Source organism: Semicossyphus pulcher, unplaced genomic scaffold, assembly GCF_022749685.1.
Source record: "Semicossyphus pulcher isolate SPU_LCO1_2020_fin unplaced genomic scaffold, fSemPul1.0.p SCAF_11, whole genome shotgun sequence".
Lineage (NCBI taxonomy): Eukaryota > Metazoa > Chordata > Actinopteri > Labriformes > Labridae > Semicossyphus > Semicossyphus pulcher.
Genome location: NW_027211615.1, coordinates 29,024,216 through 29,051,254, shown reverse-complemented (window position 1 = coordinate 29,051,254; position 27,039 = coordinate 29,024,216). Strand labels below are relative to the sequence as shown.

Here is a 27,039-nt window from a genome sequence, read left to right as displayed (position 1 = left end):
CGAAGCACGATATCTATGATTAAAAACATGAAAATGTCAGCCTCTGAGTGCCGAAATGATAGAAAGCAGGTGTATTTTGTTATTAAGGATATACCGCTGTTATATGTCAGAGCTCTCAGCTGTGTGTTCACGGTATTCCTCCTGGGAAAGCCACAATGTGTGTTGACAGCCTCCCTGTGCTACTAGCACCGGGCAATGCTGCGATCTGTAGCCGCTTCAGCTAGCTAACATCACCGTCTTGTTGCGATAAATTCTCCCCGGTGCATGCACACGGCTGTCGGTGTTTTCTTACCTCGCTTGTGCGTGAATTCCCGCAACTTGTTCAAAGAAAACTGTGTTATTTTCTTTTAAAAATCCCAGAGAGGAAGCGCACGTCCCAAACGCAGCCGCACCGGCCGGGTGTCTCCAGATGATAGGTGTCCTCTCCGGCAGGCTGGGCCACACTCTCCCCGCCCTGCAGCCTCCGACTCCCGCAGCAATCCTGGGAAACTGGCCCCGTGACGTCACGAGCTGGATAAATATTCACAGGCTGAGTGGGTCTCCCTGCAGAGGGCGCTGTCCCGATCCAATGGGGGTTAATAATGCCCTGCTGCACAATGGAGCAGCCAAGGTGGGACCACGCGAGCCCCCTCAGCTTCAGAGTCACGTGCAGGATGATTTTAAAGGGGCAACAGGAGAAGAGGAAACCCTTTAAAAGTAGGGGAGACAGGGGACTGATGCAACACTTGAGTTTCTCTTAGTTCCTCAGAGACTATTTAGACCAACCAAATGATTGTATATTAAACTAACATCTATTGGCTTCTTATCAGTACTGTTAAAATGCAATTACACATAACATATTGTTATATATAATATTATTTGAATGGAAAACATCAGATGTTGCAACCTACCCCAAAAAGCAACATTTAAATGTACGTTAAATGTCACTAAATAACCTTTGCCTTTTGTATCAGTACACGTGTTTGATCTGTAAAGCAGCTCTTTATATCAAGTCGTTTTATATCATATTATCACCTCGACCCCGTCACAATCTCTGTTGTCTGTCGGCATGTGTCACACTGCGCTGTAAGACTTTGAAGAAGGTCGGGATTAACCGGGATAATGTCAAAGACGACAACAATGGTGCTAATCTGTCTGCTGCTGCACCATCGACTGGTCACTGCAGACAGACGTGTCCGAGGACCCCCGGGGGTACTTTAAGGGGGTCTCCAGAAATGTATTTTCACTATAAATCCAAATATGATTAGAATTACAAGGACAGAATGTGACTGTTGTGGGGACTGGATTCCAACATTTTCTCTAATAAAACATCTAAAAATCCGGTCCGACAGGGTTCACTGTGACCATATATTATCAAGAATGTTGAAAGCATTTACACAACCTTTCAGTCAGTGTTTAAAACACTACACAGACTCTATTATTCAAGGGGAAAGTCTGTTATAGAGTGAGTAATTTACCCTGCAGGAAACTGTCTGTATCCTGCTCCTCTGCTTTGCATGAAATCTACGCTCTACAGAAGCAATAAGCATATTTTCCAAAAACAAAAGTCTTACCAAATCAGGGTCAGAGGTCTTTTTTGTGTCATTTAAGGGCTTTTTGATATGAAAAAGTTTGAGAAGCACTGAAATAAATCAGTAAAACATCAGTCCCTTGCTTGCTAGAAAAGTACTTTTGTTTCTGCAGTTAGGCAGACAGCTGCGGCCTTCTCACGAGGCTCCGGTGTTGCTCGAGGTTTCTGCCTGTTAAAGGACGTTTCTCTTGCTCATGGTGGACTCATGTTGGGTCTCTTGGGTAAATAATAAGTGCACATTCTATACCTGCTCTATTTGTAAGTCCTGAGATAACTTTTGTTGTGATTTGGTGCCGTATAAATTAAAATGAATTGATAGATTTGTCTTAAACCTACATAATTAATGACATTGGCATCATCCTCAGCTGAACTTTCTCTTTGGTGAACACTTAATAAAGCTGTACTTAATATTTAATAAAGTAAAGATTCCCTGATGAGCTCTTTAAGTGGGACGACAAAACAACAATTCAGGACTCATGAATGTTTCAGTGTTCAGTAACTTAACCCTGTGAGTCCTCTGAGGCTGAAGGATCAGTCACTCAACACCAGACTGAAAGATGAGAGCGGCACTCATAACAAACACCTGAGACACGTCTGCTCTCTGCACCTGTCTGCTTTTCTGTTTTATTCTGATTTTTAAAGACGAATGCTTTCCTTGATTTCTTTCACTGCCTGATTCAGAAGTCAGAAGTTACTCAGTACTTCATTCATACAGGTAGTATACTCCCTTCTACTGAATACCTCTGAGCCGATGCATCATTTTTTTGGCGTTCAGATGTATAAATATATCTACTATTCTCTTTGTGATAACACCCATTTTAAGTTGTGTTGGAGGCAAACCCTGAGGTATCGGCCAATCACAGCTCAGAAGGACAGGGTGAGGAAGAACTCCATTGAATTCAGGAGTATACAGACTTTCTGCTGATGGAGCATACCTCAAAGTCTGCTGCACAGTTTCACACCTGGTCTGGAAATGAGTCATTCTACCTGGGAGCTGAAGCAGAATAGTGCACCGTGTTTTCAGACTGAACTTGCCCCTGGTCTCTAGAACTCATTTAAGCTTAGGAATTATCCGAAATAAATGTTTGCGACTTGGAAAATTCTTGTAAAAATGTCCGAACAATAACAAGGCCTGTGTTCTCTAATGGCTTTTTTTTGCACTAGCAGCGGCCACGACCTCAATTTCAGAGCGCTTCTCACCAACGCTTACTGTTGCTAGGTTACGAAAGTTGTCTAGCGGCACTTCCCCGTCCCTTGGTAGTAACCGTTACGTCTGTTTTAAATCGCTCTGTTTGCTTATTATTTGATTTAATACAAAGAAAACATAAAAACAGTGAAAGGAGTCGTGTCCTGGCGTGAACAGCAGCTCCACACCTGGAAATTGTACCCTTGAAAAAACCAAAGGAGGATAAAAGTCTTCTCCGCCATTGTTGTTGAAAAGGCCGATATCAGAAGCCCCGCCCTTTCATGATTTTGATTGGTTGGTGAGGGAAAATGACGAGCGTGGTGGTGTTCCAAAAGTTGAACTATTTTCAACTGAGAGCGCAGCGACAGGCAGGTATTGGGAACAACCGAGGAGCACCTGAATGCAGCATACGTTGACATGAGGCTCTTCCCTCTTGAACACATTTTTTGGTTCCATTTTTAATTCCTTTACATTTATAAATACGTACAATAAACTTCCCTATAAACATGAATGCATTCAGGACTTTTCTGGACCTTTGACACAAAATTGACAAATCGTTTCTTTTCAAATAATAATAATAATAATAAAAAGATAAGGCAAAGGAAGTGCTCCTGCATCTCCGGTTGCTTTTAATGCTGATTCATCCGCTCCACATGGAAGAGACACAACAAGCGCTGAGCTACGGTGGTGACTCGTGAGCGACGCTTTGAAAACAGTTTTTTTTATTCCAGACATGTGGATCGATAACTTACAAACAACAGCAACTTCCTCTATTCAGTTTCCTTTAAAGTCTTTGTCTTCCTCTACACAACTAGAAAGCATAAAAAATAAGGATGCATGAGCGCAACAGTATCTTCTGCACAGATCCTCCTGGAGAGAAGAACATCTATGAAAACATAACTTAATGGGCCACTTCATGACTGAGTCAGAAAACAGTAAATTACAAAGGCAGCGGGAAAACTCCAGCATATTTACACTTTATTCCATACAAATTTAAAGGTGTTTCATGTCTGTGGTTATGGAGGGAGTTAAGGACCGTTTCAGACAAGTTGAAGTGAAACCAGCAGCGTACAATCAGGCTCCGCCCCTTCCTGGGCCCGGAGTGACAGGTGAGGAGGATGAGGGTGGGGTCCGTTCAGGGGCTGATGGGAAAGTTTGAAGGCCGCTCCGTGGACCCAGAAGTCTCTTCGATCTCAGGCTCCTCAGGAGAGCCGGGCGGAGCCTCGACCGGGTCGGGCTCCTTCCTGTCCACTTCTTGTTGCTCCTGGATCTTCAGGATCAGATCCTTGATTTCCTCGCGCTTCGTCTTCATCCGCTGCTGAGGAAACCACTCGGACAGGTTCACGGGCAGGTGGAAGCTGGGGATCGGATTCTGTAAAAAAAGGCAGGAGAGAGTTTATTATTCCATGAGCATGTGTTTCCTTTTGTTTTCAAACCAAGCATGGATTATATGGAAGTCCAAACAGCAAATGTTAATGTATAATTTTGCGGTAGGTTTAAGTACGAAAAGTTTGGACATTGCTCCGGTAGATGTGTTCAGCCTGCAGCAGTGGAGCAGGCTGTTATGGCTGCAACATAAACCTCCATCACATCAAAGTGCGTCATCTTGTTCTTGTTTTTTCCACTGACAGGCTCAGATTGTTATTCTAAGTGTCTGACAAAAAGGTCATCTCTGTAGCGATCCTTTCTTTAATGTTGTCAAAAAGGAAGATGATTTATTTAAGCAGAAACAGATAATAAATAGCTCTCTTTAAAGACACCAGACTCCATTGACAAAAACAGTGATTTAAGCCTGATGAACACAGTAGTTTTCTGTCCACAGCTGCCTAGATTAGTTCATTTTTTTTGCTTTATGTTGTCTTAAACAAATATTGAGTTGGATTGAAACCAACTATTTAAAACACCAAAGTCACACAATCACACAAAAAACTAACCAATCGAGGCGCAAGCAGCTCTCGTGGTCTATAAGGTAAAATTACTGGTTTTCTGAATGGAGTCTGGTGGCTTTGAAGAGAGCGATGTAACAAAAATAATCATCTTCTTCTTTAACAGTAAGGTCTATCTCTGATAGATTAGATTTGTGACCACTTAAACTCATTCCACGCCTGCTGGCTCTTTAAAGACACCAGACTCCATTCAGAAAAACTGTCATTTTATTTTGCAGAACAAAGGAGTTTCCTCAGCTCTGCCTCTATGGTTAGTTTGTGTAAGTTATTGTATGATACAGAAATATTGTTTTGGATCCACACTGACCATTTAAAACGGCAAAGTTGCAAAATAACACAAATAAAACTAACAAATCGAGCCAGCATCTCCTGTGTTCTGTGAGGTAAAAGTACTGGTTTTGTAAATGGAGTCTGGTGTGTTTGCAGAGAGCGATGTAACGTCTGTGTGTGGTTAAAACAATCATCTTCCTCTGTAACAAAAAGGTCTATCTCTGTAGGGATCCTTTCTGTCATGTTGTCACACACTTAGAATAACAATCTGAGCCTGTCAGGGGAATAAAAAACTTTTAAGGGGTACATTTGGCCCATACAGCCATTACAGCAATTTTGTGGTTGCCATTTAAAGTAATTACTGGATCAACCTACAAGTCATTAACACACCAAAGGTGTAAAAACAAGGGCCAAAGGTTCAAAAATACAATAAATGAATACAATAAAACCATAAAATAAAAGTAACTCTTCAGGTTTGGAGCGACAGGATGTTTGAATAAAGTTCCCGGTCTCACCTCGAAGAAGCTCTCCACATACTGCAGGATGTAAACTCCACAGTCGCTGAAGTTATCCTGCTGAGGCACACGTGGGCTCGAGCCCTTCATCACATCCTTCCCGAAACTCCTCTGATTCCCTTTACGCACCTCCCACTCCACCTCCAGGTACCTACAACAAACACACACTCAGTGTCAGTCACAAATCATCTAAATTCAACATGTTTGTTTGTTCAACTTCCCTTTCAAGACTAAACTTCCAACATTTGGTTATTGATCTCTTCCTGTTTGCAGTGTGGACGTACAGACAAACAGAACTGGTTACTTTAATACGGAAGACAAACTTGAATTTACTGGAGAGACCTTCTCTTCAGGCTCATTTATGCTGTGTTAAATTTAAAAAATAGATAATTAAATCTCTAAAATCTCTGTCTGCACCGATAACACTTCCTCAGACGGACGTCACACTCACTCTCTGAGCGTTTTGACCACAGTCGACCGGGCCGGACCTCGCAGGGAGTCCATGATGAGGATACAAGGCCTGAAAGAGGAGAAGAAACAACCGAGTCATCTTTTTCAAACGCTCACTGATGTTTTGAGCAGCAGCACCACCTGCAGGCGAACAGGCAGAAGTGCACAAACTCACTGTTTGCAGAGGTTTTGTTTGGAGGCCAACGTGGAGGCGTCGGAGCCCAGAGCGTCCTCCGCCAGAGTCCCGTCCTCGCTGCACTCATCCTGACACACACAAAACATCCAACATCTGTGACTGCGCTTTTTATTTCCTATTCCAACTGATCATCAACATATTAATGGAGAGATGAGGGAGGCCATAAAGAGAGAAAAGGGACAGTAAGGGAGATTCGTACGTGACAGGAGCTTTGGTCGTCAGAGAAGGTGAAGGTGTCGTCGTTTCCTTTTCCTGAACCGTAGCAAACACTGATTCTGTGCAACTCACCTGAAACAAACCAAACACACAAACACACCATCAACATGTGCCATATCAAACATGTCTCCTTTGTACTGTAATCTTTGTCCCCCTAACAAAAGAGGCAAAAGCTGCTGCATGACGAGTCATCTGAAGGCCTTTGACTCAAACACGCCGGGTTTATGTGCTCGTCTGTGCTTTTTTTAAACTCTTATCAGCCGAGCAAACAGAAAACACTCGGGCTAGAACGAGGTCAGCTAACATCAGAGACAGATACGCAGCTACAGCTCATTACACAACAGTTTGAGCATCACTGCCTGATGATAAAGGAAAAGAAAACCTTAATCAGTGTCCACTTTTTTAACCCCTGTTATCCTGAAGAAGTCCTCTTTTCCCTGCAGGGGAGTTTCTGTGGAGCATTTTAGCTTCTTTACAGCAGCAGATTTATTTTTACACAAACCTTCAGGAACAAATCCTGACAACTGACGCTTTCTCAAAAAAACATGAGGTCTTCTGACATTGATCAACAGTCCCTCAAACAACAGCACAGGCTCCCGGGGACCTACACCACGAAGCGAGTTCAACACACCCAGGGTCTCTTCCTGATCTGGCTCCACTCAACTTGACAAAGGAGATTGCACCAAGTGGTCACACGATGCTGGTTATCAACTTGATAAGTCAACCCAGGGTTTCTATGAGCGCGTTCACATAAAAGAGGCGGGGCTAGAAGTGTTATCACCAATCACACACAGGTGATCGGCATGTTTTACAAACTCAGAGAAACTCTGATTTTAGAAAAATAAGTCAGACTGAAATCCACTCAGCTGCAGCGGCTGGACGCAGGAAGGACCACAGACTGTGTGAATGTGTAAATGAAGTCTATAATATCACTGCTCCATCATCAGAGCACCACATATTTATTATAACACTCATATGTAACATTAGTAACATTAACAGTACGAGGCGTTTATGACTGATTCAGACTTATTCTCTCTTCAAACTATGGCACAAACAAAAATAAACATAAAACCACAGTTTAAAGCAGAACGAAGCTTACTTTCATATCTTATAGGTACAACAGGTACAAGGCTTCAGTGCTGTGATCAGTCTCTATTGTAGATGTGTATCAGTAAAGCTCGATGATCAGCTCACAGAGCTCGTGAATCAAGAGACCTGATTGGTCAGTAGTTTAGTTCAGGTTGATCTCTTATCTCCAACATAACCTGCTCCAGAGCAGCATAAGTTACCATGGTGATCTACCCTGGGGCAGATCCAGACGTTTTTGACAGGGGTGGTCTAACTGGGACACTTTTCTATCCCCACTACTCATATCTACTGTGGCTACTAACATGAAAGTATCTAAAGATGTTATATCCATGTGTGGGGACATACAGTTTACATCCTCTATCTTAACTCTTTAAGGACTCACAAAGACGATGTTTGTCCAGAGTTACTGGACAGAGCACTAACAAAAGGAAATGTGTCACAATGAAATGAAGGAAAGCTTCCAGCAGCCTGTTGCAACACGGCCTATATACATGATATTAACATACTGTAGAAGTCCTGCCTCTGGATCCGCCCCTGGATCTACCCCCGGTAAGAAGTGAACCACCTTCGTAGAACTGAAAGTTAACCCTGAAGTTACCTTGACAACCGCTAACTGCTTCGTAGTGTACCTCCAGAGAGACAAACACACAGCAACAAAAACAACATCTAACTTTTACAATTAAAATCCCTCCACATTAGTGAACTGATGGAGGTACAAAAAAAAATACACCTGCTCAGGTCTATGATCCTTAGCCTCTTCAGACATCTATAAACATCTGAGTCCGATAGTTTGTTTACATTTAAACTCAGACAAACACAAGATATCCTTGTGAATATGTCAACATGCCGACCTAAGCCGCCAACAGTGCAGCATCGCTATGATGTCATCGTGTTCAAGACTTTAGAACAAAGAGTTTCAAGACATTAACAAGTTCTTTAACTCGTCCAAGTAAATATCAGTCAAATTTCAAGGGTAACTTTTGTTTCTATTTTACACAAAGCAACAAAAGGACCAGTTGAGGTGGTGATGTCATCTTCTTCCCAGTGCTCAATTTTACAACTTTAAAGAAACATCTTAGGCGGGAAGCCATCTTTAGGTTTCAATATCTTCAGACATATACCTTTAAGAGGAATGAAATGTGTCAGGGGCTCAGACAAAATGTTGTACAGGGAATCCAAGAGATTGAAAGGCTCAAAAAGAGGTGAGATTTTTCAATTAATAGCTTTCAAAAATGAAGAATTAAAAGTGTTGGGGTCAGTCCCCTAAATTATATACAGACGAAGGTTTCCACACTTCAAGCTTTAAGTAGAGGATTTGATTTATTCTGGGAAAGAACAGCTGACAATTATGTTTTAAGATTAAAAATCAGACCTTCAGTGTTTCAGTCCACAACACGCCTCACCTGTCTCGGACCTTCACTCACTTGTGTATTGTTGCTCTGTGTCAGCCTGGCCGTTACGTGATGCCGCCGGGGTGATTGAAGGCTCCTGTCCCTCCTCTGTGAAGTTCTCCGTAGCGTGGTCAGTGAGACCCTCTGCGGCCGCCTCAAAGGCGCTGGTTGAAGGGTCGTCCAAGGAGCCGTCCAGCCCATCTCTGTCGGGGGACAGCGGGCGACAGTGGTCCGGGATGTTCTCCTCTGACGGGGGCTCTGCAGCGGAGGAGGAGGCGGGGAACTGGCCGTGGTACAGCGGGTTCTGCTCGTACACCGGACCTTTGAGGCCCGGGAAGCAGATGACAGCCAGGTACCAGTGAGCTCTGACACAAACAAAGATTAACACGAGTTAGAGGACTGAAGCTTTAAAGCAAAGCAGGATTCAAGCAGTGTGATGTGTCAAACTGGAGACTCACGACTCGTTAATGGGAACAAAAATGAAGTCCTTCTGGAACAGATCCACGTGCCGAGTCCACGTCTTCACCCTGTTGTGCTTCCTTTTCTGGATTCTGGGAGATCAAAACCAAACATTCGAGCAGTCAGTATCAAAGACATGAAGACGCGACGTAATGAAGCCTCCTCTGTGGGAAACTCACGGCAGGTTGGTCGTGTCGGGGACGTTCCTCCGCTCTCTCTGGTTCAGCCTCTTGTAGAAGAAGGAGCTGAACACGTGGATTCTTTGTGCATCTTCTTTTTTCAATTTCTCTAAAACTAAATATCTGAAGACAAAGATGAAGGAGGCGATCATTTCAGGCTGAGAAGACAAAAAGTGAACACTGATTCTATCTGCTACAAATGACCCAAACACTCACTTTAAATAAAAGTCTATGATAACGTCGTTGAGGAATTCTCCATCGTTAAGGCAGTGGAGGTCTTCGTTAGTGACCGATATGCCCCCTTTGGCTGGAGGAGGAGGGTACACCATCAATCTGGAAGACAAACATCGTGTTACATCAGGTGTGCTAATCTGATGGCAGCCTCACAGGTAACAGAGGAGCCCCTCACTTGATGATTGGTCCGGAGAAGGTGGGCTGAAGGTCGGTCATGTCCTCCTCTTCATCTTCGCGGTACGAGCTGTTCTGCTGACGAGTGGCCATCCGTGTGCGAGCCGGCATGACGGGGGACAGCGGGGTCGACGGAGCGGCCTTGCTAACTGGGGAGGCGTTGGTGTTTCCTGGAGGGGTTTGTGTCGGCTTCTGCTGCAGACAGGAACAGGTGTGTTTGTGAGGAGCATGAGAAGAAAAACTTCAGTCATAACTGTAAGTAAATAATTACTTATTTTTAATCTGCACCGGCTCTTTGCAAACCAAACTAATATAATAAATCCATAAAGTTTTTCCAAAGTTTTCACAGGATAGCGGGCGTTAAAGCCGTGCCTTTGTTTTTGTTTCTTGAGCTCTGAAAATGTTTAATTTCCTGATGTGTGAAATAACAGATTGAAGTTTCATTAATCCTTTACAGTAAATTACTTCGTCACAGCAGCTAAAATCAGTCAGGACAGTTTCTAAAGCTTCTAAAAACATGAAAGATGTACAAATGAGACATTAAAATGTACCTGTGATATGTTATAAATATCTAGTGTTTTATTAGTCTCTGATGAGAGTAATAAATACACTGACCGTGTCGGTGCATGCTCACCTTCTCCTCCTTCTGTTTGGAGGCCTTGTTGTAGTTGACCAGCCGGATGTTTGCCTCTTCGAAGGGCAGCTTGGAGGGGAAGTCACTCAGGTTGTTGGCCCTGCCGATCTCTCCCAGGATGTCCTCCAGGATCCTCTGCTCCTTCATCTCCAGGCCGTTCTCGAAGATCAGAACGATGTACTTCTCGTCCGACTCTGACGGCGAGAAACAAAGAACCCCGTTATGCACATGTTTGTTGTACCTTAACCTAAAAGACTCTTTGCACAGCAGGTGCATCCTTTAGCTTTGACTTTCCTTCATAAATCTTTATATTTCTCTATATACATTATATACTTCATGCTACAGGAAGCACCATTTGTGCTTGAATGTACTGCAGCAGGATTGTGGAATAAAGCGAGCAGATAAAGAGCAATGTGAGCAGCATATTAACTCTACAGGACAGAAAGTCCCGTCAGGCTCAGTGAAGCAGAAAGGATGAATATTCAATTATCTAATGAGACGGTGCGCAGCTCAAAACAGGTCGTTTATTACTGTCTCTTTACTTTAACATGCAGACTTACAGACTTTAGCTTCTGTTCAAGGTTCAAAATAATGTCCGGAAAAGGACGGGAGACGTTTCCTATTTCTTTATCTATCATGAATGATTGACAAGCATGTAACTGTGAATAAGCGAGACAGAGCGCACACGGAGGACGAGGACGAACAAAAGTATGTTTGATCTGCATGTGTCATTCTGTACTCACGGTCTCCTGCACAGTCGTACCACTGGCCTCCCCTCTCCCTGGACATGTTGAGCTGCGTGCGCAGGCGGACGCACTCCTCTGGAGTCGTCTGGAAGAACAAGACCGGAAGTTTCCGGACGCTGCACCACTCGCAGCTGATCAGCCCCGACGCCTGCAGACAAACCTTCTCTATGGTGTCTTTCTCCGCGCCTGAAGACAAACATGTAACAGGTGTGAGTCAGACATGACATCACAAAACATGTTTCCATGCTAACCAAAGAAGCATGCGTGTGAACGGTTTTATTTTCCTGTAACGACTGCAGAGAAACAAACATCACAGTAAATGTCATTTTCAAGCTTCCAAATTAACCAAGTATGTTTTAAGTGACAGTTTGTAGTTCTTTATATTTCTCACTGGTGTTTTTGCACTCATTCAGAAGGACATTAAGTTGTGAAAGGTGTGACTGAATCTGCTCCAGCAGCTCTGCACACACCTGAATTCATCACTGCTTGTTCTTACCTTCAGTCTCCAGCTGGATGCTGTCGATAGAAAACTGAAATGACAAAATAAAACAAAGACAGTTATTTATCGTTTCTGTTTCACTGATCTATGAAGACTGACTGGATGCTAACGACATCAGTAGATGTTCTGTCTTCTTCTTCTTATGGCAAAATAACTAAAATAAATAATGTCCAAGGTCTTTATTCAACTCTTTTGTCTGTAAACATATTATACAAATATCTGTATATGTTTACTGCTGCTGCTCATAAAATCTTAAAATGATATTTCACAATAAAAGCCCAGACGTCCCTCTCCCTAGCAACATTTTCCAGCTCCTCCTGGGGGATCTCGGGGCGTTCCCAGGCCAGGTGGGATATATAATCCCTCCAGCGAGCTCTGGATCTACCTCAGGGTCTACCCTAAGTTGGACATGCCAGGAAAAGGCGCCCAGGAGGATCCTAACCAGATGCCCGAACCACCTCAGCTGGCTCCTTTTGATGTGAAGGAGTAGCGGCTCTACTCCGAGCTCCCTCCGGATGTCTGAGCTCCTTACCCTCTCTCTAAGGCTGAGCCCAGACGCCCTGCGGAGGAAACTCATTTTGGCCGCTTGTACCTCATTCTTTTGGTCACAACCAAAGCTCACGACCACAGGTGAGGGTTGGAACGTGGATCGACTGGTAAATCGAAAGCCTTTAGGCTCCCTCTTCACCATAACGGTCTGGTACAACGCCCGCATTCCTGCTGACACTGCACCAAACCATCTGTCAATCTCAGGATCCATTTTACCCTCACTCTGAACAAGACCACAAGATACTTGAACTCCTTCACTCGGGGCAGTTCCTCTCTCCCCACCCAGAAGAGGCAATCCACCGTATTCCGGCAGAGAACCACGCCCTCAGACTTGGAGGTGCTGACTCTCGTCCACACTACACAGTTTGAGACATCTAAACATTTAACCAAACTTCCTTTTCCATAACTTGTTCAGGCCTAAGTTGTGGAGCTTTGTGCGGTTGGGTTCATGCAGCTCTCAGTGCTGAAACAAAGTACTCACGACGACAGGCTTGGTCACCATCCTGCGCAGAGTTCCTACTCTCACACTCCGAAACTTCAGGATGATGCTGTCACACTTGTTGGCCATTACTTTGGGCTTCTTCGTCCTCGGAGGAAACTGCTCAGGAGGCTGATTTCCAAACTGAAAAATGACACACAAAAAAAGCACAACATGAGCTTTGTGTGACTTCAGGGACGCTGTTTCACTTCACTGCACATTAACATAGACTACATTTGTGTCTCAGTAGTAATGGATGAATGAGTCAGAGATCTATTCTCACTCTAAATGGAGGCACTCATGACACTCGCACGCTCTCAATAAAAGGCTGCATTGAACAAAACATCCTCAGATCATTTTAAGACTCTGTGCTTAAAACTCTCGACTACAGACCGATTCTGCAAATATCACACAAATAGATAAACGATGTGCTCCGATGAAGAGCTGCACTAACAGACGGAGATTAGTGTCGATTAGTGATGGGAAACGACACACTGAAAGTTTCTTCTTTTGTTGGAGAGGACAAACACCGTCCACACAGACGAGCGGGACCATCTCTTCATCAGAGGAATCACACAGGTGACGTTGGTCTCACCTGGTCTTTCATCCGGGCTCTCCGTGGTATCGTGATCTTCATGTTGACGTCTTCAAAGAATTCAGTTGCCAGCTCCTCCTGCTCTTCGGGGCTCTTCACCGCGGCCTCCACGCGGCCTCCAGAGGGCGCCGGAGAGGAGTGAGCCGAGTCAGCGGGTCGAGGAGAAACGCTGTCCAGTCTGTTGACGCTTCCTGTGCTGGCGTTGTCGGCCTCCTCCTCCTCGTCACTGGACAGGACGACTGGAGGAAAGATCAGAGAACGCTGTTTTTACACTCTCTAAACTTTTTATCTGACCTTCGACCCAAATCCAAATCCTTCTTTTACTCACTGGGGTCGTTGAGCTCGTGCCTCTGGGCCGCCGTCCTCTTCCCTTTGGGGGGGTTTCTGGCTCCGCAGCAGTTCGACGTCCCGGCTAACAGAGGGGACCTGCCGTTGTTCAGGGGCAGCAGGGTTCCCCTGGCGCTCGTGATCCGGATCGGCAGAGTCTCCCCGCGTGGTGCCCTCATGGTCGTGGCCGGTTTGTAGAAGTTCTGTTGTATGCTGTTTGGTCCGGGGGAGGGCTGGGTTCTGATGGGGGGTCGGGGGGTTGGGGATGACAGCGTGGCCTGCTGACAGGGCACCAGCGTGGTACTGATCCCGCAGGTCTGACACTTACTGCTGTCCTCGCTCGGCTTGTTGCACTTCATGCAGACTGACTGGTAGACGGCCGGCCGGAGAGGCTGCAGGTGAGAAACACACGTTAGAGCTGAGGAGGAAGTGTGCAGTCCTCATGACTTCTGGGTAATGAAGTCTCTTACCTCTGCTGCTTTGACCTGCGAAGGAAAACTACAGCAGTCCTCCAGCGATTTCCTCTTCTGCTGGACGCGACGTTTGATGTTCAGGCTCTCCTCTTCTGAAAGATCAAACAAGAAAAATAAATGTATTTATTTAATTTGACCTGATTAGAGATCGTTCGTGTTTCTGCTTTACATGATCAAACTTTGGAGGGAAAACTTTTATCGGGTTACTTTACAGAAAACTCAAACCTCTAAATCTGTAACTTGGACAGATGTTTGGAATTGGTTAACATAAGACTCTTATGTACTACACTCAATTATCAATAAATAATAATAACACCAGAGCATTAGCAACCATCCCACAGTTCAGCCCAAGGACACTCTGACCTTCCACTCAAAGCTTTTATCTTCTAAATGAAAAATAAACAGCGAGAGACAAAAAACTGCTTTGGGAATCGGTCCTCTCCAAGGTCACCTTTCTTCCCTCAAAGTGAGGGACACATTTTTCCCATATTCAGACTCTTTCAGTCCTTTATTAGCAGAGCGATGAGCGATGGAGGCTCTCCTCCCTCTGTGAGGCGCTTTGAGGATAAAAGTGGGAGGCCAGAGATCTCCTCCTCTGCTGGCAGGAGCAGGGAGGAGGTTCAGTTCACACACACACACGATACAGTCCTTTCCGGAACACAGCGTGCTCATCGATCTGCCTGTAAATCACCAGCTGACTCTTCACTTCAAAAACAGCTCGAGTCTGACTCTTAAAATATTCTGTGTGATGTGTTTGAGCAGCGAGGTGTACCTTGGATCTCTGGACAGGTGAGGACGATGCTGTCCAGCTCTCCAGCTTGCTGTGTGGTGGAGTCATTTCTGCAGGAGAGAGCAGAAACAGTGTGTTCAGTGAAGTCGCTGCACGAAACCTGATTTACATTTACACCCAAAAGCAACTGGAACCTGGTTTTTACAACGCAGACAGGTGATGCTAAAAGAAGATTTTAAAGACCTTAAAGGCTTTACATTTTCATTTATTTGAATAGAAAGGAATGAAGTTTTAGAGTTCTCCCCGTGCTATTGTCAAAAATCAAGAGTAAACCAACAGGATGTAAAGAGCATGTGTTGGGGACTATTTTTAAGCGGTGGAACATGTGGATAAAAACACACAGCTGATAAGTCTCTCTATAGCCATCCGCAGAATAAGATCATTGTGATTGAATCGCACCGTGTTGTTCAGGCAGCAGCGACGTGTTTTCAGCAGTTTAGACATTAAACTCGTCACTGCGGTCTGGCTGATCATTAGCCGGCCTCGACTCTATTTTTGCTCCCTGTGGTGAAATATCTGCAGCTTCATGCCTTTCATCTTAGTCATCTTGTATCTGTCCAGTGACCTTTGACCCAGATCTGTTGAGTCTGTTTACACCAAACCCCCAACACGCTTTATTTCAGAGCAACACATTTTGCTTTTTTAAATAATCAAGAGTTACAGCTGCAGCCTCGCTCAGGATAAAACACATACCAAGCAGCTGTGAGGCGCTACAGTTTGAATATTTGGAACTTTTTGCTTCAAACATTTTCTTGATTATATTTAGACATATTACAGATCACGTTTTATCCATGCTAGCACTGTGTTTAAACGTTTCTTATACATACTGAATTTTTCTAGCCACGGTGAAACACTGACAGTGCGTACCCACTGAACACGAACTCACACCCCCATTCATTGTTGCAAGCGGCCGATTCGCTGCTCAAAGCACGCTGGGATACCTAGCGTTGCCACTTTCTCACAGCTTTGCTCCCTCATTATGTCATAATTATGCATTTAAAGAAAATCCACTACACATTATTTAGTACATAAACCTTGTAGGATGTTGATTTCAGTGAAAAGACTCCTCAGTTCGCCCCAATAACATCCCTCTCCCACCGAAATTAGCGCGTTGACGCAGGTTTTTCAGACCCGGGAAGACCCGCTTATAGATGGTGATTGTCTCTTTTCCCATTGCCAGTGAAGTATCCTCCTGTCGGCCTCTTTTCTGCTGCGTCACCGTCTGACGTCACAAACGTCGACAGGGTTAGTAACCAGTGAAGATGTTACGGTGGTTTGGTCTTTAATGTGTCTATTACTCATTCAGTCTGTTTATCAATTTCGCCGACAAATTTGGAACGATGTTCGAGCGCTGCTCGGACAGAGACGGATTTAATTTGTAGCTGAGATGACGAGGAGTCGCAGAAGTTACCGACGGAGCACAGCATCACTGTGCTCACGAGATGTTCCCTAACTTCCCTACAGTTATGACAAAGCAACAAACAACACTTAAGCTTTATTAGATAAGATAAGACATCATGAAGGAGAAGGAACCACAAAGACATTTAGCATCACAGCATGTCGACAGAGAAACCTGAAATAAAATGTTGTGGGGCGTGAATGAAGCGTGAAATGAGATCCGGTCTGTTAACGAAGATTCAGCCGGATCAGAGTCTTACCTTTCCTTTAAATCAAGGCTGCTTGAAGATAAAATCAAAGGAGAGAAACGTCTCACTGATTCATTCAAATCATGTGACATAAATCATTTTTTACAGCCTGCTTTTTAATTAAAGCAACACCAAACCTCCCACCCTGACTCTGAGCTGTACGGAGGGCGAATTAAATGAACCAGGGTACATTTTAAGACGACCCTGTTCAATCAAACAAAAGCTTACTCTCTTCTGATTCAGGAAAATACGCTCGTTTCTTTAGACAAGAGAGTTTAAAGCGTTCAGAGGGCCTCAGCCAGGGCGGCTTGAGGTTAAGATACTGTTTGAAGATAAAGGACAGGTGCATGCTGGTGGTCGGAAAACAACAGCAAGTTTCTAATTGCCCTATTTTGCATGTAGAAATCTTCAATATTTTAGGTTTTTCCTCATTTGGATCAGGCATCTAAAGATAGAGGACGTCGAATGCTATATTTGTGACATTGGGTTTATACGAACAACTTTGACCTGATCAATTTAGCGGACATATCAATAGAAATATAGTTGCAGAAACAACCCCCGATAACACCGCCTTCAGGCTCAGCTCAAGTTTGTACAGAGCGAGACATTTTTGTTAGCAGTAAAGGTGCAGTAAAAGCTTGGACTGAACCTGAATGCATCACACAGGGCGACTGTACAAACACTGAGGAAAAGTGTCAATCATCCTTTCATCTGTTATTTAAATCGAACCACAGCAGCACCATTCAGAAAAAAACACTCAATATATAATCGCACTTTAAACTAGCGATTAAGCAGTGAACAAAAAGAATGACTGCATGTTTATTCCTCCAAAGCAGTCAGGAGTGAGAGCAGAAACACAACCTGTTACACACAACTGCTGATGGCATTCTTCCACTTTTGCTTAGAGATTACAGGGAAAAAGAGATGCTCCCTGTTGGTGCAGAACTTGAATTTTCCCATTTTTTAAGTTTTCTTCAGTATAAAAATAATTCAATTATAACAGCTGCTGTTTACAATGTAGCCATGGATTAAGGGACAGCTACTAGCTAATTCAGCTAACTGTGAATGGTGCCAAAATGTAAACAAATCAGAGTTACTTAATCAAAGTCAACTCTCAACAACAAGCTGAAAACAGGTGGACTCGCTGCGTCTTACCTTTGGACTGGTTTCCTTATTGCAGAGGGCATCTGTGCGTGCTGAAAGTGTCGCCCTTGTAAAACGATTCCTTGTGAAGGTGCAGGACTGATGATGAAATAGTTGGTTCTGTTGGGCATGGGGGAGGATGTTGCTACTGTGAGAGGAACCTCGCTGCAAGGAGAGAGAAAAAATATAGAGTCAAAAAAACATTTTACAGTGTGAGTCCACAGTTTACAGGGAACACGAGTTAAACATTAGTAAATCAAGCTTACAGTGTTCAACGGTCTCAAAGAGTGACCGATTTCTCACTTTCACTTTGATAAAACATTTATATATAATAAGCCGTGCTTATAGAGCTGTGGACGGCAGCAGAGTCTCTGTAAACAGGATATATTAAAGTGTACCTGAGCCTCTTGGGTGCCAGCCTGTTCAGAGGCCTCATGTGATTATTTGGCCGGTTTTCATACGTTCTCAAAGGATCGGAGGAAGTGAAGTGCCGAAGCGTGGGAGTCTGGAGGAGACAACAAAAACATTCATGAAAAAGGGTCATCTGTTAGAGGAAACAAGACGGAACACCTCCAGCCAGACGAACAACAACGCGTGACTGCAGAGCTCAACACAAATCGGATTCATCTAATAGATATTAAATCTCACATTAAATCCAGTGGGGAAAGTTTTATCAGAGTTTAGCATGAAACGATTTAAGGTTATGCTTCATTCTGTAAGCAATTATTACTCTATAACATATATATAGTCTGTATTTCAGGTATATATTTGTTTAGTTGCTAAACTAGCAAATAATTACACATTTAATCAACCCTACACTGTCATTAAGTTACATATGATTTGTGCTTAATTACACTGTTATTAACCAGTCAAATAAAGCCTTACAGTTCTTTAATGTTAGCATGTTGCAGCAGTTTGCATGTTAAAACTATGTTGGTATGAATAACTTGGCATGTTAAAATGCATGTAGGCTAGCATAGTTTACATGTAGAATATAAACATGACAGTTTGTATTCCATTTCCTGCCGTCATGTGGCCTTTGCCATTTTACATTGGACCAAGCAGTGCCGGTATAAAGCCGCCCCAGTGTGTGTTTTTACAGCGCTCCAGCGCTGCAGAAGCAAAACGAGCACGAGGTGTGAACACACAGTGTGTGCTTCACACACATGGCGCTGTTCCGCCCTGCTGGCTCCGCAGTTTACACTTACGCCTGTTAATACCTCTGATGTCGGTTCAGAGGTGGAACGACTTCGCTCCACCATTCCCCCTCTGTGCATTTTATATAGAAGATGGAACGTAACAGAGGCGTAATAATCCCGCCTTGAACTCCTATTTATTTCTTATTCTTCTACTCTTGTTAGCATTGCAGTCTTCTTGTTTTTAATCCTTACTTTTAAGTTGATAAGCGATCAGGTAGTGGCACAGTGAAAGAAGAATTTCACTGCACAGAATAACTTTTTTTTTTGCATATGACAATGAAGCCTTTGAATCCTTGAATCATGAACTCTTTTCTTTTTGGTGTCATTAATTTTCAAACCCACTGAACATCAAGTCCACAGAACATAAACGTCTCTACTACAAATTAATTCAATACTTGTTGAGATATTTTACCTGCTGATTAAAGTAGTGGACCTGAACTGTAACGTGATTGTTAATATGTACTTCAAAAAGCAGGTTAAACACTTAAATTCCCTTCAGTTTAATCTGTTTGTGTCTGACATAAATACAATATAATGTGGATACAACCCTTACAGAACAATCAGAGGCCAACACCCCACACTGGCTCACAACCACCAAAGAACAACAACAACAAAACCAGACACAGCAGCCCCTCGAGGAGCCTTTAGCAGCGTCAGCTCATGGACTGCTGGGGTCCTTTGGGTGCAGTGGGTTTGGCGCGGTGCAGGGCTGATCGTGGAGCCCGTCTGCGGCCCGTTGGGAGGAGTGGGAGACAGAAAAGAGACAGAGAGCAGATTTCAGGGGGAACAGTTTACCTTTTTCTCCTCGGGGGAGGTGGGCTGCTGCCTGTCCATCTCCTCCATGCTCACCACACTCGCACTAAGAGGAGAAAACAGACCGTTAAGTGTGCACATGAATACATTTTCTACTCAGCACATTTTATATCAATATGTCTGATTACAAGCGAGTATGTATGTGTGGGTATAAATGGGACTTTAGCACAATAAATAGGACAAAGTGTGTTCTCGGGTTTGAGCGATTTACTATCATTGTTTGTATTCAACCGTTTTGGCGCTGAACAGCTGATGTGTTCATATTTTACCATTTTCACATTGAAAAACACAACATGGAGTCCTGCGATGCACATATTTTGTCCCTTAAGTCGACTGATCGGGGTGTGCAGATCAAATAAAACACTTGATATAAAATTGGATCCATGCCTCTCTATTATAACGGTCATAAGAACAGAATTTTTGCAGTTTGCAGGTTGAACCTAACTGTGGCTGAAATCTATCTAACCCGACTGAAGCTAGATGTGTGTTCACTTTACTTGAGTATTTCTGCTGCTTTCTATTTCTATTCTGCAGCATTTCAGAGGGAAATATTGTTCTTTTCCTCCACTACACGCCGTTCCGGACTGTTTTCTGCTGCCGCTCTCCTCTGCACCGCTGTTCTAAAAAGGCAGCTGAGTACATCATCAGAGACGGGAATAGCCTGCTCATCAGCAGGAGGTGTCACTGGGGTCTTTTCCTGTGTGGAGGCTGAGCTGTGTGGTGAAGAAGTGATGCAGTGCAGCGCTGGTGGTGCTGAAAACAAACGAGGGCCGGAGAAGTGCTTACTCATGTCTCCTTTCCTCTTCACTGTCACCAGAGAGAGGAAAGCTCCAGTTGTGCTTGTAGCCTCCATCCCGCCTGGTCTCTGACCTATCCAGGGCTGGGATTGAATAACAAAACCAGACCAAACCATCAGTGCAGGCACACAGGCTGGGACTAAACCATCAGCTGCAATGACCAGAAAACATTAAGCAACATTCCAGGGCTCATTATTAAACTAGACAAAAACGTTAATTAAAATGAGACGAGAAGAGCGCAAATATTAGACTGCAAAAGCATCAAAAATACACTCAAGTTTTATCAAAGGACATTATTTTACATTCATTTGTAGACTATTTTAATTAATCAGGTGCGTAATATTAATTTGATAATAAATGTCTGCAAATAAAAATGAGTATGAGCATAAGAGTAAAAGTTCTGCACACGTGTACTGTTATTCAGTACCTTTTACACACACATTTCTTAACATTAGATTCACTAAAAAAAAGATCAATCATGTCAATAATATACACATTTTTGACAACTTGTCCAGACTACAAGTGAATTGTTCTCCAATACACAAAAGCCTGAAACTCTGGTGCGGACCAAACAACCGGACCATGGTCCGCTGGAAAAGACGGGACTCGGTCCGTTTCCAAACAAATCACGGTCCGGTTCGATTCAGGTGAGAACGTAATCTGACTTAAAGCAGGACCTCAATAGGAAGCAAACCAAAACACAGTGCATTGTGGGTTGTTAACGGGTGCTGACACTTGCAGAGACAGAAACGCATGAGTAGAGGACAGACGTGGGGGAGCGACGAGGAAATAGAAATATGGGCGACCAAACAATTTCATAAATGCTCGTGGAAACGCACGAGAACACAGAGGTGTTCAAAGTGTTGAGTGAAAGACTAAAGGAGAAGGAACTGATGGATCTGTGGAACAGTGACGGTTAAAAGTAAAAAACAACTCTGACGACAAAACATTAAAGTCCAAGATCGTGTTGTGATTGATCAGTGTGCTCTCTCTCTCTTTGTTTACTTCAGGGAGGTTTCCCACACGATTGGTCAGAACCTTTGGTCCGCTGGTAAAAGCTGCCGTGTGAACATAAAACCAAACTCGAGGCAAAATGCAACATGTAACAATTTGTTCTTTGAGTCAGATCAAACAAACTGACCTTAGGTGTGAAAGCAGCCTGAGGTAACAAGCGTGCTGCACAGAAAGAGCCATAAAAAGGTCCAAGCAAAGAAACGTTGAAAGCATCACAAGCTAATGCAATTTAAGATACTGGCCGTTTACCTGAACCATCAGAGAAGCTGTAGGTTAAATATAGACTCGCAGCGCCACATAGACTAAACTGCATGTAGATCGATGCAGGTAATGTGGAGCCGGAACATTAATGGTGCAGCCCTGTTCGACTATCATTGCAAAGTAAACTTTGACTGTTTCCTACATGTTAGAGACTCTTTTAGAATCAGACTCTTCAGAGAAATGTAGCTCATAATGTGGATTGATTTCAGCCTGCTGGTGTGTTCATATGCAACTGTACGTGATGAATGCCTTCCCTAAAGTCTTTGGCAATAAGACAACTTTATCTCAAAAGCAAAAGGAAAGCCTGGGCTCCTCGCCAACACTCTACAGCAAAAGCACAACAAAAACCACTCATCTACCAACAATGATGTTGACGCAGAAATGTTGAACATCTGCTTGATGTTGTTGACACCCTGGCTTCTCATTTCCTCCTAATATCAACTGAAATTTGAGAAGCGGAAATCCAAATTAATGGTCAATAACAAACAAAAAGCAGAGGAGCCAGAAGCAGAAGAGTTTCTTCCTTTCCATCTTGGAAAAACAGGCCGGGGAGTTAATAAATATACTTTATTTTGCCTGACGTATTCTCTGCCTCAATTAAACGTCACTTTGGTCCTGCGGTTTTAAACACATTTGGCCAAACTTCAACTACAGGATTGGGTTTCAGCATGTTGTCCAGCTGGCTGCGAGCCCAGGAGGTAAATATTAGTTAGACCTCGCTCATCAGAGAATCGGTTTTAGTTATTTTATTCATGCATGTGGCTACAACACAGGCCTTAAAAGCTGCGTAATTTCCAAACTAGGCCTATTTGTTTTCTGCATCTGTCCGTCCCAGGCAGCCACAGAAGTGGATTACCAGGCACTGAAAATGTGGGACAATAGTGGCAGAACTGGTGTCGGCCTTTTGTGAATCATCAATTTCAAGGAAACAGGAAAAAATAATCTTCAAAAGTTTAACAATTACACATTAGGTTATAATGCCAGAGCCTGTTCCAATCTCCTCCAGCTAATACTCAAGTCAATACTGGAGTCTGCAGATTTATGCTCCACTTACGCTCCATTTTCCAGCTTCATAAATCGTAACAAATGTCCTCATAATGGTCGGACGGGACATTTAGGTCCCTTCTGAGCTTAAACACGCTCATTTATTTTGTCTACAGTGGATTTCCTGCAGGACGGATCCACGATACGGGGCCTCTGACGACAGCTTCAACCACACAGATACTATTTGTCCACTGAAGTGAGGGGTTGCTTGTGCGGCTGAAAGAGAGCTTTGACTCTCACATGATGTTCAGATCCAAACAGCTTGTTGTCACTCAGATCTGCACTCAACCCTCAGAGGGAATGTAACTCTTCTCTGTAATAAACATGCAGCTAATCCACCAGAAAAACACCAAACGTGCAATATGAAAAGTGTCTGCTGTGTTTCTGACAATTTTGGGAGTGCTCATTTGGTTTAGGTTGAGACCGCAAAATAAGAACACGTTTCCTGACATCGGTCCACTTTTTTTATCTGATGAAAGCAACTAATGCCCTAAAAAATGACATGTTTCACGATCAAAACAGTGCATGCATGAGCGTGTGAAAGCCCGATGTGACACGCCATTTTTTTCTGCAAATTCTAAGCAACAGTCATTTTGGAAACTTGACACCAAGAGCATTTAAACATCAGCTCCTGTAACAAATAAGTCTCCAGTGATACCTTATTTTGGTCAAGTGGGTAACAAGGCTGTTTGTGTGGAAGCTGAAATATTAACTGAAATGTGTACATGTTGCAGAGTATCCAAAAACTGATCAAATTAATTCAAATCCCATAAAGACAGCAAAACCATCAGTGTGTTAGAGCCGCTCTCTTTCTGACTTCCTGTCTGTGGCTTGAAGCTTCAAACCTTGTGTTTCCTACTGCAGAGGTAAATCTTAAAACAATCTAAAAAAATGAATAAACTTTGGTGCTCTAGTGAGAATTTAGGGCATCGAGACAGTGCATGTGGAGTAAGTCAAAATAAACTACAGCGTGTGTGTTCATTGTAATGACGGAACGTGTCAGCCAGTGCAGGCGTAGAGAGAGATTGTTGGTTTTGGTGTTTTAATGGGGATTGTTGACAACAAGAAAAATAAAGAATATAACCAGTCTAACCATTTAAATTGGGTCCAATAATGTTTAAAAAGTTTTAAAGTTTTTAACTCTGCTTTGTGAGGAGATGTTTAAAGCTTGGTGGCTCAACAAAAACAAAAGATTAACTGGTTTTTACTGCTTCAACAAAAAATGAACTGTCCACTAAAAGTACTGTTACAAACTAGGGCTGCACGATATTATCGACACGTTATCGGGAGATATGCCATTTTTCTGCCGATATTATCCGCCGATAAAACAACGCCGTAATTTTGCCTAAATGCTCGATGACTCCCTAAAAAATCTTGAAATAATGCTACGACATGAACTCAACGCGAGAGTGCGTGCACTGCCTGCACCACGCCTCTTCCATCAGGCATGGAGAAGCGTGCAAGAGGTCTGCCGCAGTTTTTCAAACTGTCCGAAACGGACAGCAAGGTTGATTTCATTTTATGTATTTGTTCTGTGCAAAAGGTAAAATGTGCCCTAGTTGTGACTACTGCCAGGATTGTCTCAGGGAGAGCATCATCCAAGCCTGTCTAAGTTTGAATATTACAGTTTTATTTTAAAGAAAATGTTACAAATAAATACGGCATTTTGTACATAACCTACGTTTAAGTAGTTTTCTTATATTCCCCAGTGAATGTGCACATTTCAAAAAGCACTGTATTATGTTATTTCAGCATCTGCCAGCGGGCCACTACAATAAGAGTAGTAATATATCAACTCCACTACAGGGGAGACTTCATGTTCTCTGCATTAGGTGGAAAAAAACATGTGCCTAATATATCAGTATCGAAATCAGCAAAAGGGTTGAAAATATCAGCATATCAGATATCGGCAAAACAAAAAAATCCAATATCATGCATCCCTAGGTACAGCCCTGCTTCTGTGTGCTCATGACTCTGCCACTGAGCAAGGCAGTGATAGCATGCTTAACCTTAAAGTCAGTGACAGATTTTATATCATTTTCATAAACTTTATTTATGTTTTTACTTGTATTGTCTCAAAACTTAAAATGTGAACTATTAGAAGAGTGAAAAACAATATAAATACCAGGATATACCACTGGGAACATTATTGTTTACACATTCTGACAATACTGTTAAGCAGCTGATATTTCGTGCTAAAATGTTAGCAGGCTATCTTGGAGGCTACAGCAGCTAGCTGGGAATCAGGGCGAAGTTTAAATGTGTTTTATTAAAGTATGTTTATATTTAAACGTGTTGTTATAACGTTATGGGACAGCTAACAGCCTCGCGAGCGCAGGAAGGCCTGTCTCAATATCCAGCTCCAACATTGCAGACACAGCTAACGTCAGCGCTACCGGTGCTAGCTCAGGTTCGCTAGCCCAGGCTTGCTAGCCGGGATTCAGCTTTAAAATCCCGCGAACCTATCCGCCCCCAGCCGGGGTTCATCTTCTCCATCGAGGCCCGAAGATGTGGCACTGTCACTGGCCTAGCAGCGCTCATTTCAGTGTGTTAACATACAACAGCAAGGGAGCATTATGAGGCTAACGTTAGCCACCTAGCCAACTGTGCACCCGCTCTGGATCCACACATATTTTTGGACCAATTTTTTTGTCACACCAGCGGACCCAGAATCTGCCTCGGCAAGCAGGAATCCGAGCTCTGTGTGCGGGTAAAATGGCTGCTGTCTGCCCGGAGCAGCGGAGCGGAGTGTCACAGCTTACCTTCAAGAAAAAGGCTTCTATTGTGGGCCATGTTTATTTCATGATCCTCCTCGGATGATAGTGTTGCTCATCAGCTTCGGAGGGTAGCAGATCGGCTCTATGTAGCTGACTGTCTGACTGCTGCTTGGAGCTGCTGACCGGAAAGTTACCCGCCGAAATCCACTTCACTTCCGGAAGTTAAGTGAGGCTTCAAAGTAAAAGTTTTCAAAAGAAATAGCTAACTAATATACTGTAGTTTCCAAAGACGTTTTTAAAGATTCAGATTGTTTCCTTAAGTAAAAGTACTAATGCCACACTGTAAAAATACAAATATACAGTTTATAGTCCTGCATTCAAAATCTATAGGGATATATTTTGGTACTTGATTTTAACTGGACAGGATGAAAAATTCACAAAAAAAGTCACAAGTCGGTCCCTGTCTTACTGTTTAAAATGTTGACTAACATTATTACAATTGTATGCACACATGTCAGTTTCTGGGATTTAGGTTTCAATGAATCTTATTGTCTATAACTAAAATAAAACATGTGTATAACAAAATAAGCCATGTGTAATATTTTTAATTAAAATAGTTTGTATGTTTTTTTTCAATAGTTTCCATGTCATGTGACCCAGTGTCCTCAAATCAATGTCAGATGTTAACACTCTTGACAAAAAAGACACACCTTATGACATCAGATTATATTGATTTTTCTATTTTCTATTCATATTTTTATTAGGCCTGTCAAAGTTAACTCGATAATAACGAGTTAATGCAAATTCCTCTCAACGCCAAAAAAAACGTATTCTAATGTATCTTCAGTGTGGCTTACATTTACCGCAGAATCCTGTTAACATCTAGTTACTTACTTTTTGTAGAAGTGTAACACTTTTAGTTTTATTTTGAAAGTTATTTTCAGGAAGTCCGATGCTTTAATGTTAAAATTGGTAGCCTACTAACCTACACAGCTGGAGCTTGGAGTTTGTGTATGTCAAGCTTTTATCCTGACAGTTATTAATCCCCAAACAGGAACACAAACGAGTAAATTTGATCTTTAATAAAACTTCAGGAAATTTACTAAATAAAGCGACAGAAAGTAAAATCAGCTCATTATGTTACATTTGATTAGCAAATAGAAAGAGAATAAAAAAAACACAAACATCATTCTTAAATTCCAACAGGAGTATTTTTATTTGATTTAATTTCGGATCACGTGATAATTAGAGATTGGTTCATTAGATTATAATTTATTATGGGGAGAGTGAGAGAGATGTTATTATTCATATTCATAAATTAAGTGAAGAGACGATGATAACAGCTAGGTGGCGTTGTTCCTCATTAAAGTGAGATGAATAATCAGTATTATAGTGCAAACACCACAGTGGTTAGTTTATACTCACTTTATTGCACCTAA

The 27,039-nt window shown here is 42.9% G+C and overlaps 2 protein-coding genes across 5 annotated transcripts in view; both read right to left on the bottom strand.

Annotated features, from left to right (window-relative positions):
• myo6a (myosin VIa) overlaps positions 1 to 421 on the bottom strand; it is a 150,289-nt gene extending 149,868 nt beyond the window's left edge. Inside the window, 1 exon segment of the mRNA XM_069657761.1 lies at positions 293 to 421. The gene's annotated coding sequence lies outside the window, so the exon portion shown is untranslated.
• Positions 422 to 3,199: 2,778 nt separating this feature from the next.
• Positions 3,200 to 25,751, bottom strand: senp6a (SUMO specific peptidase 6a). 4 transcript variants are annotated; one of them, XM_069686919.1, is made up of 24 exons: positions 25,646 to 25,751; positions 20,554 to 20,647; positions 19,750 to 19,813; positions 18,154 to 18,260; positions 17,768 to 17,920; positions 16,625 to 16,645; positions 14,949 to 15,016; positions 14,174 to 14,268; positions 13,705 to 14,095; positions 13,377 to 13,615; positions 12,785 to 12,925; positions 11,752 to 11,785; positions 11,253 to 11,441; positions 10,510 to 10,703; positions 9,877 to 10,070; positions 9,684 to 9,800; positions 9,468 to 9,590; positions 9,288 to 9,380; positions 8,863 to 9,194; positions 6,333 to 6,421; positions 6,113 to 6,201; positions 5,939 to 6,007; positions 5,488 to 5,638; positions 3,200 to 4,128 (listed from the first exon to the last, which is right to left on the bottom strand). In XM_069686919.1, the coding sequence occupies exons 1-24, from the start codon at positions 25,674 to 25,676 to the stop codon at positions 3,892 to 3,894; spliced, it is 3,315 nt and encodes a 1,104-aa protein (XP_069543020.1). In that variant the 5' UTR covers positions 25,677 to 25,751; the 3' UTR covers positions 3,200 to 3,891. The 4 variants fall into 4 exon arrangements, with proteins under 4 accessions (XP_069543020.1, XP_069543029.1, XP_069543038.1 ...); XM_069686928.1 differs by having other exon boundaries at positions 9,877 to 10,067; XM_069686937.1 differs by having other exon boundaries at positions 16,625 to 16,642.
• Positions 25,752 to 27,039: the final 1,288 nt, after the last annotated feature.

Excerpts from the sequence above, each read along its gene's own strand:
- senp6a (XM_069686919.1), bottom strand. The coding sequence starts at position 25,676 with ATGGCCCACAATAGAAGCCTTTTTCTTGAAG. Across the intron at positions 9,195-9,287 it reads TTTGTTCCCATTAACGAGTC|AGCTCACTGGTACCTGGCTG; the intron begins GTGAGTCTCCAG and ends TGTTTGTGTCAG. Across the intron at positions 6,202-6,332 it reads ACGACCAAAGCTCCTGTCAC|GATGAGTGCAGCGAGGACGG; the intron begins GTACGAATCTCC and ends TGTGTGTGTCAG.